This window comes from Microplitis mediator, chromosome 6, assembly GCF_029852145.1.
Source record: "Microplitis mediator isolate UGA2020A chromosome 6, iyMicMedi2.1, whole genome shotgun sequence".
Classification (NCBI taxonomy): domain Eukaryota; kingdom Metazoa; phylum Arthropoda; class Insecta; order Hymenoptera; family Braconidae; genus Microplitis; species Microplitis mediator.
The window spans coordinates 14,661,616-14,671,474 of NC_079974.1; the positions used below are offsets into that span (position 1 = coordinate 14,661,616).

The 9,859-nt window shown below is 28.4% G+C and overlaps 1 protein-coding gene across 1 annotated transcript; it reads left to right on the plus strand.

The window, feature by feature from the left end:
• The first annotated feature begins 418 nt into the window (after window positions 1-418).
• LOC130669790 (uncharacterized) lies at window positions 419-1,701 on the plus strand. The gene is made up of 4 exons (XM_057472856.1): window positions 419-602; window positions 705-1,038; window positions 1,143-1,409; window positions 1,514-1,701. The coding sequence occupies exons 1-4, from the start codon at window positions 429-431 to the stop codon at window positions 1,588-1,590; spliced, it is 852 nt and encodes a 283-aa protein (XP_057328839.1). The 5' UTR covers window positions 419-428; the 3' UTR covers window positions 1,591-1,701.
• Window positions 1,702-9,859: the final 8,158 nt, after the last annotated feature.

Genomic DNA, 9,859 nt, shown 5'->3' on the forward strand with positions numbered 1-9,859 from the left:
CAGTACAAATAAATCGACTTAGTAGTAAATTTCTTAAGAAAAATACTTTTAGTGTCCAAGTTGTAGCATAACATCTTTCAGTTTTAATACATACATTATCAATGTAGTTCTTAAGACTTCTTATTTAAAATTACTGTAAGTAGTTAAAATTTTTTTAATTATTTATCGAAGAATTTACTATCAATAAACCCAAGTGATAAAAAAATTTTTACAAATAATTTAAAATTAATATACAGTGTCAGAGAATTTTCGATATTCAATATTGAAAACATTAAGATTTTAAGAAATTATTGTGGCCATTTGAAAATTTTGTGACCACTCCTGTGTTATTGTTTTTTTTTTGTTTTTGCAAACTTTCCTAATTGAATATTTATTCTTATTATTCAATACCATCCGGATGTCAGGTACTCCCGGTAGCTTCGAGTTTAATGTCACATAAAACAATGGCATGCTATGCTGCAGTAATTAATTATTTTAAACAATCTACACCAAATCTTCAAGTTTTATCAGTAACTACTGATTTTGAAATCGGCCTACGAAATGTATTTCGAAGATATTATCCCACCGCAATGATAAAGGGTTGTTATTTTCATTATATACAAGTAAATATATTACTGATTATTATAATATAAAGTTATTATTTAGAACAATTTAGATGGTGAATTTTTCTATTGAAAACTCAACATCGTTTTTATGAATTTCAGGCTCTGATAAAAAAAGCAGAAAAGTTAGGATTGCTTAACATTTTGAAAAATTGGGATGATGGGAAAGACTTTTTTAAAAAAATAGTTGCTCTAGCATTACTTCCTGCGAATGAGATTGAAAATGCATTCAACTGGTTAATTGCAACGCACAATCCATTTATCCCGACTTTTAAAAAATTTCTGGAGTATTATGAATCATACTGGATTAACTGCGTAAAACCAATCCACTTCTCTGTATTTGGTTTTATTAATAAAACTAATAATTTCATGGAAGCATACAACCGATGCTTAAAATTGCAATTCGGTATTCACCCACGAATTTGGCAATTTACAGGTGAAATATGCGTAATCCGTCTCTGACCTTCATTATTACATTTTATATTATAGTATTCATTATTACATATATACAATTTAATCATAATTTTATTTCCTGTATAGAACACCTAGTAAGACAATACGAAAAAATGAAAACTGAACTAAATTCTTTAATGATGTCTCGGCCAGTTCGACAAATTCAACGGATTGAATATTTTATTCGAAAAGAAGTACTCAATAGAGTATGGGAGTTATACAGGAACAACGTTTTTGATTTCAAACGTTTTCTTCAATGTGCGCATCAAATGATTAAAATATTTGTCGATGATAAAGTTATTAGTCAAACAGATGAAGTTGATAATCATTTGAACGCCGTAATTAAAAAACATAGTAAGTAAAAGTAATCATTTTAAATAACATTATAAAATTTGAACGCATGCCTGTCAGATATTTATCATATTTATGTTACCTTTAAAAATATATTTTTTTTTTAGTTGCAATAAATGACAGTTTATACGTAACAATAAATGAAGATGATGATGAGAACTTTATATTTGTTCTAGATAAATAATATTTTAATTCTTATCTATTAATATCTGTTTTCAATTTAATTAATATTTGTTAATGAGTACAACAAATGTTTGGATTGTGCACCTCATGTAAGCTTTTAAAAAAAAATTTTTCCGTAAATAATAATAATAATAATAATAACATTAATATATATATATTTGCGTTTTGCAATAAAATGTATAAGTTAATAAAGTTTGATGAAAAATACATATTGAGTTATAAGTTTTTTATTATTATAAAAACGATTATTAACAACAAAATAAAATCACAATAATAATAAATTGTAAAATAATAATAAAAACTAACTATACGACAATTAAAATAATTTTAAAGATATAAATATTGAAATATATTATATTAGAATTTAAAAATAAAATTCTGTTTTATAAGCAGTTCACTGTTTTACTCACTTATTTTTTGGGAAAGCTACATTATCGACAACACCGTCTAGTAACTTTTCACTGGGTAACATACCTTTACTATAGTTTTTTTTTCGAACAAATTTACATTCGTACGAATTTCCAATCCTTCTTTTTTTTTCTAACTAACCGCTTTATTTATTGAGAAGGGCTTGAAAACAATTGATTTAACCTAAAATTCATTTTTATCTTTTTATTTCTAATTATTTACTAGTTTAATAAATTTTTTTCATATAAATTACATTTCTATCTATTTTCCACGGGAGGACGTCAGGGTCAGCCAAACTAATGCGTGTCGACAAAATACACAGGGTTGCGCAGCCGATTTTTGTGAAAGAGGGGATAAGGTTTACGTTCAAACGTTAAAATCTAAACTCTCAAACAATAAAAATTGCTGAGGTCGAAGTTTACTTTTCACAAATTTAAGAAGCATAATAAGTATAAAAATATCTTAGCTTGGTTTATAAAATGTACAGTTCGGAATAATACATTTTTACACGGCGGTGTGATAATATTCAAATTTAGCTCCTGTAATAAATACCCATTGAAATTTATTCATTTACGTTCAAATTATTAATTTTTAATGTTGGCTAATCATAAAATGTAAGAACTACTTCTGTTGATGTTCATTATCTGAATAACATAAAAAAATACAATTCTCATATTATATATCATTATTGGTTGTTTAATGTTTTCACTACTTGAAACTCAAATATTTAAGTTACCAAACTATAAATATTACAATTTTGCCTTATAATTATTATAGTTACATTTTTTTAACGTGCTCATTGTAGTTTTTATCGTTTGAAATAGTAATTTTTTGCAAACAAACTGTAAGTTGTAGCATTCATCAGATAATTACTATTGATTAAATGTTAAAACCACGAAATTACTATTTGAAATGCTATAAGTTACTGAACATATGTTTATTAACTAGAAATTAATCTTTATTTAGTATAAATCTTTTTTTTCCGTGTACGGACTGCTAAACTGAGTTTTTTCATAGAATTCTTGTTTTTTCTCTCATTATCTCATAAACAACAAGACCTACAAAACAAATGCAAATGACAGTTTTATAGGAAATTTAATTTCCTACAAAAAAGGTCCTTAGCATCGAATCACTCAGATTGATATTTTTTGAGATATTAATTATTGAAGTTTACGTAGAATTGAATTCCCATAAAATGTCGAATCAAATCTTAGAAAATATTGATTTTTTGTTTGACTAATATCTCAGAAAATATCAATCTGAGTGATTCGGTGCTAAGGACCTTTTTTGTAGAAAATTTAATTTTCTATAAAAAATCATTCACGATTTTTCTGTAGGTCTTGTTGTTGAGAGAAAAAACAAGAATCCTATGAAAAAATTTAGTTTAGCGGTCCGTACTACCCCACCTGTATGAGTTACGACTTCGCGACCGTAGGCACTTTTGTAGAGCATTTAATTTAGAAAAAATCGCGATTTTGGGCGAGATGATATCATAAAATGCCGCGGAGTCATAGAAGTTTAAAAAATAAAAACTCAAGTTAACGTGTATTTTAAATGGGAAATCTTCACACGCTGTGGTCGAATACTTAATATTAATATTAACACCCAATAATTCGAGATACGTCATTTCCTCCCAGATAAAAATTTATGAGCTGATTTTTAGTACTCTGCTGTAATTAATAAAAAAAATCAGCTGTCGGTAAGTCGAGGGAAACCTCGTCAGCTGATGCATTTAATTAGGCGTTAGATGCTCACACCTAACGCTTGCGTTATAACTTTCAAAGTATCAGCTGACGGTTTTTCCACCGGGATACAGCTAGCTGAGATATATATATTTATTCATAATTGTATATAAGCTACCATCAGGTAAATTTTTAGTTGAGAGGGAATGACTGAAAGTAAAAATTTTTTTTCGCGTTCGAGCGATCAGCTGACTTATAATCCACCGTGCTATAGTCAGCTGATTGTTATCTTTCTTCAAGATGTTGGATTAACGACATTTTACCGTGTTTTCAGGTAGGAGGAAATGACACTATATATTTTTTTTTTTTTCGTGCGTGGGAGGCTATCACCGCTCAACCTACCTATGGAACCGAAGCTGACGTTCACGTAGCTTTACAACACAACACTCTGATGCATTCCTCTAATTTTCGCTTGAGAGGAAATGACTGACCAAATTTTCACCTGGCTTCCGGATTATATGTGGTTCGAAATAAATAAAAAAAAATATCCTCAAAGTTTCAGGTCTCTATCTCAATTTTAACCCGTGCCGCACAGTGATGTAAGTTTCCCATTTAAATAACACGGGGTTTTTGGCGTTGAACGATTAATTTGTTATTCGGGCTAAAGTAATTGTTCGAAAAATTTGAAACTTTGTAGACTTTATCCTTATATTAGCAGCTACTCCTCAGAATTTTTACAGATTCTCAGCTACTATAATTTTGGGGGTACAGCATGATGAAAAAAAAGAAAAAAATGATTTTTTTTATTTTTAGCTAAAATTTTTTTCAAATAACATATCAAATCAGTCAGCATCCCTATCAGAAGTTCTTACTTTTTCCAATTCTCGTACCTAAGTCGGTAAACGGTATATCTTTGTTGCACCAATACAGTAATCAGGAAGATGCATTAATGTGCAGTAAAGTGTTCCTTAAAAGGATTTTTTGAATTTATTACGATCACCTCACAAACGGTTTCAATTACGACAGAAAAAAATTCCCTTACAGTTTGAGCTCTTAATTCCAACGGGACCACGTGCCGCAAATTTTGTTTTTGTGATTTTTTAAGTTTATTAAATTTATTTATAAAAGAGATCTATTTTATTAATAATTTATTATAGTTAGAAAATTGTAAATAAATAATTATTTCGATATTATAATAGACAAAACTATCAACCTTTTGTTTATTATTTATTGCTTAAAACAAATAACAAACTTTAAAGTGACCAACTTTTATAAGCAAATATTGAAAGAAATTTAATTTATTGATAATATATATTAAATGTTAAACTAAGACATAATATGATTAGTGACATAGATATACCGATCTCAGATATCAATTGAATGCATTATGTATTTTTGAAAAAGACACAAAGTTAAATAACATAAACAAAAATATATCTCGAAAAAATCACGAAAAAAATTTTTCGGTAACTCTTCCCGTTAGAATTAAGAGCTTAAACTTTGAGGGATTTTTTTTTCTGTAATTGGAATCGATTAAGAGGTAATCGTAATAAATTTAGAAAATCATTCTTTAAATGACCACTCTACTGCATATTGACGCATTACTGTCTCATCTACCACAGTGCGCTTTAATTTTTTGAAAACATTCGTTTGTTCATGAGAAAAACTTGGCCAAAGTTCCTGATTACTGAATTAGTGTAACAAAAATAATACCGTTCACCAACTTGGGTGCGAGAATGAAAAAAAGTAAGAACTTCTGATAAGGATGCAGAGTGATTTGATATGTTATTTAAAAAAAATTTTAAATAGAAATAAAAAAAATTTTTTTTTTTTTTACATTATGCTGTACCCCCAAAATTATAGTAGCTGAAAATCTGTAAAAATTATGAGGAGCAGCTGCTAATATAAGGATAAAGTCTACAGAGTTTCAAATTTTTCGAACAATTACTTTAGCCAGAATAAAAAATTAATTGTTCAATGCCAAAAACCCCGTGTTATTTAAATGGGAAACTTACATCGCTGTGCGGCACTGGTTAAAATTGAGATAGAGACCTGAAACTTTGAGGATATTTGTTTTTATTTATTTCGAACAACATAAGCCTCTGGCAGCATAAAAATTCGAAAATTTCCAAAATAAGGACCACCCTAATATACACTTATCCAAAAAATTAAAGCAACAAAAAGATTTTATAAACTTTTTAGTGATTTTTGGAAGGCTGTATTTTCGTGAAAAATGATCGTATCGAAAAAACAAAAAAAGCAAATTGAAGATTGAAATCTATAGTTTATAGATCTTCCAGCAAAATATTTTTTCGAGCCACGGTTTTTGCGGAATCATAAGAAAAAGGTCGAGACAAAATTTTTATAAATTTTTTGGTTTTGTTTTTAAGGTCTACGGGGCCGGGAAAAATTTTTGCAAAAAAACGAATTCATGGCTCGCTTAGAAAATTTATTCAGCTACAATTTGCTTTTTTTGTTTCTCTGTACGATAATTTTCTGCTGAGATATCAGCCTTCAAATGAAAAAGGAATTTTTTTGTCTTTGATTATTGATATTTCAGCAAATAATGGATGCACAGTAATTTAAAGGGCAGTTTAAGAAACTTGAATAAATTCCCTTCAAGCTCCATTTTCGATTTTTTCAAAAAAAATTTTTTTTCATCTTTGATATCCATTTGAAAAACCCTTAAAAAATGGCCATTTTCTGGTTTTTTAGTCGACTCATCGCTACTCTGCAAATATTGATAAAAAAAATAATGTTGCCAGGTAATTTTACAGCTTAATGTACCCTCAAAAACCCTGGAAATTTTCAGATTGATCCATTAAACCGTTTGTCCGGGCCGATTGCTCAAAGTTTTACAAAACAATTGAAGGAACAAGTTTTGTTCCTTAATTTGTGTAATCATTACCAAAATGAAAAAATCAATTTTTTTCGGATTTTCTTTCATTTTTGCGTTAGTTATTCAGTAAATGTAAGGTGAAGAGAAAAAAAAAAATTTTTTTTGAAAAAATCGAAAATGGAGCTTGAAGGGAATTTATTCAAATTTCTTAAACTGCCCTTTAAATTACTGTGCATCCATTATTTGCTGAAATATCAATAATCAAAGACAAAACGATCCTTTTTCATTTGAAGGCTGATAATATCTCAGCAGAAAATTATCGTACAGAGAAACAAAAAAAGCAAATTGTAGCTGAATAAATTTTCTAAGCGAGCTATGAATTCGTTTTTTTGCAAAAATTTTTCCCGGCCCCGTAGACCTTAAAAACAAAACCAAAAAATTTATAAAAATTTTGTCTCGACCTTTTTCTTATGATTCCGCAAAAACCGTGGCTCGAAAAAATATTTTGCTGGAAGATCTTTAAACTATAGATTTCAATCTTCAATTTGCTTTTTAACTTCCCGCTAAGAAAATTGCAAATTTTCAAAAAAGGGAAATTATTGGTTTCGGTCCGATTTTCGAAAATCGAGTTTTCATCAGATGTCGACGTTTTGAGGTCCTAGGAAACTATTCTGACTATTCCCGGGTGGACGTCCGTGTGTGTGTGTGTGTGTGTGTGTGTGTGTGTGTGTGTGTGTGTGTGTGTGTGTGTGTGTGAACTTTTTTTTGTCCGACGATATCTTTGGAACGGATGAACCGATTTGAACGTACTTGGTGGCGATCGAAAGAGCTCACCAAAACTTAGCCTTGATTAGATTTTGGGGTAAATCGGTCATGTATTTTACAAGTTATACAAAGAATAAGAATTAAAAATTTTTTTTTATTTTAGTTTTTTATTGATTTCTCAGAAACGACTTATACGATCAACTTCAAAATCTAATCAGCTCTAGAACTCAATAAAACACGTCGATTGCCGCCTCAACCATCAAAATCGGTCAATTCATTCCTGAGATATCGTGGGAGAAAGAAATGCTAAAATCGGTTTTTTTTAAAACAATGGCACACTAAAGTATTTTCGAGCTCGAAAATGTATCCACAACAATGTTTTCGAGCTCGAGGAGCTCGAAAACAGCGGGAAGTTTTGGGGCTGGCCCGCAGGGTCAACCGATAGACAGATTTTTTTGTTTTTTCGATACGATCATTTTTCACGAAAATACAGCATTCCAAAAATCACTAAAAAAATTATAAAATCTTTTTGTTCCTTTAATTTTTTGGATAAGTGTATATTGAGACAAACCGCTTTTCTTTTTGCGATTTCTAACAGCAGCCACCAGAATTCGCGGGTTGAACCCTGGCTTAGGCTGGCCTCTACGAAATTTTTATTTTGTTGGGACAGAGCAATGGGCTAGGATTCTTGCAAAGCAAGAACCCCCGAGTCGAAAAATTCACCCTTATTTCAACCTCAAAAACTTCACAGAACATTAACTGAACCTCCATAACCGCGTTAAAATCTCAAGTGGACCTGTATAACTTGCCTGAGTCGAATATTGAACCTAATTTCAAACTCAATAACTTCATAGAACCTCAACTGAACTTCTGTAACCTTATCATTTTAATCTTGTTTTATTTTTTATAAATTCCGAGTTGAGAATCTTACTCGCTTTCAAACCTCAAGAACTTCATAGATCCGCTGTAACTGCTTTTAACCTCAAACAAACCTCTGTAACCTCATCATATCTTAATCTTGTTTTATTTTTTATACATTTCTCAACATCATTTCAACCTGAATAACCTCACTACAATAATTCGTATTATTATTATTATTATTATTATTATTATTATTATTATTATTATTGAATCTAGTAGGTTTCATAAGATAATATATATAGGTAAAGGGGAAGAAATTAGTGCCCCAAGTCGCCACATGTGGCGCATTGGTTTCCGGTGTTTACGAGATAAAGACGTAAAAGAATATATGGTTGAAAGTGACGCCTAATGAATATTTTTTAATTGCTACTGATTCGTAATTAATAAAAATAATATTGTGCAAAATTTCCAAAAGAACTCCTCTCTTTGCGTTAATTGGTGAATTGATTATGAACAGACAGAAATTATTTTTTTTATTTTGCACATGTAAAATTTCAAAAACTTTTCCTATAATATTTTTCAGATTTTTTTTAAACTATTTGATTAACAAATATCCAAAAAGTTTCAAAAATTAATTGTCTACTAATTCCATACTCATCTACTTTCACGCTCATGAATTATTATTGTTTATGTGTACGTATACAGGCTTTTTTTCAACTATTTGATGTAATTTTTTACTGTACTAATTTTTTAATGTTTTAGCATCAGATAATATTGAATTAATAAAAATAAACAAGTGAAGATTTTTTCGGGAATGTCATTTTTAATTATTTAATTATTTCCTATTATTTTTATATCCCATAACTCGATATTATGATAAGATTGGATTTTTAAATATATATCACAAATATCAAATGACTTTTAGCTTGCTCTTCATAATAGGTACGATTAATTAATTTATTGATAGTAATAAGCTTTACTGTTTTTCACAGATAAATAAAAAATATCAGTTCATTTTCTTACAAGTATATTTGTTTAATTAATTTTCGTTAAAATATAAACTTGTATTTTTTATTCATCTGTAAAAACAGCCAAGTTAATCATTATCAATAAATTAATTAATCGTACCTATTATGAAGAGCAAGCTAACGGTCATTTGATATTTGTGATACACTGAGAGAAAAAAGTGCATATTTTCAAGTAAAAATACTTGATTCAAGTATTTTAGATACTTAAATAGTACCGAGTAAATAATTTCTTAATTCTAGTAAAAATACTTGTGAAATCTATTAATACTAAAAACTTAGGTTTAATAAAAAAATACTAATGTTAAATAATAGAAAACTAAAATTTAATATTTAAAATACTTGAAATAAATGATGAAAAAAATTTAATTTAGTAATTAAGATACTCCAATTAAATAATAAAAAGTCACATCTAGTAGTTAAAATACTCAAGTTCAATAATTAAAAATTAAAGATTAGTATTTAAAATACTCGTGATCAATATTGAAATATTTTAATTTAGCATTTAAAATACTTTAATTTAATAATTATAAGTTTTTATTTACTACTTAAAACACTAAAGTATAATAATTGAAAATTTTCATTCAGTATTTGAACGACTTAAGTTCAGTAATTAAAAATTTATATTTAGTAATCAAAATACTTAAATTTAATAATTAAATCTCCTTATTTAGTATATGAAATGATCAA

What these genes read in the sequence shown, in the direction of transcription:
- LOC130669790 (XM_057472856.1), top strand. Translation starts at nt 429, where the DNA reads ATGTCACATAAAACAATGGCATGCTATGCTGCAGTAATTAATTATTTT. An exon ending in GTTATTTTCATTATATACAA is followed by an intron (nt 603 to 704) that starts GTAAATATATTA and finishes TATGAATTTCAG; the next exon opens with GCTCTGATAAAAAAAGCAGA. An exon ending in ACGAATTTGGCAATTTACAG is followed by an intron (nt 1,039 to 1,142) that starts GTGAAATATGCG and finishes TTTCCTGTATAG; the next exon opens with AACACCTAGTAAGACAATAC.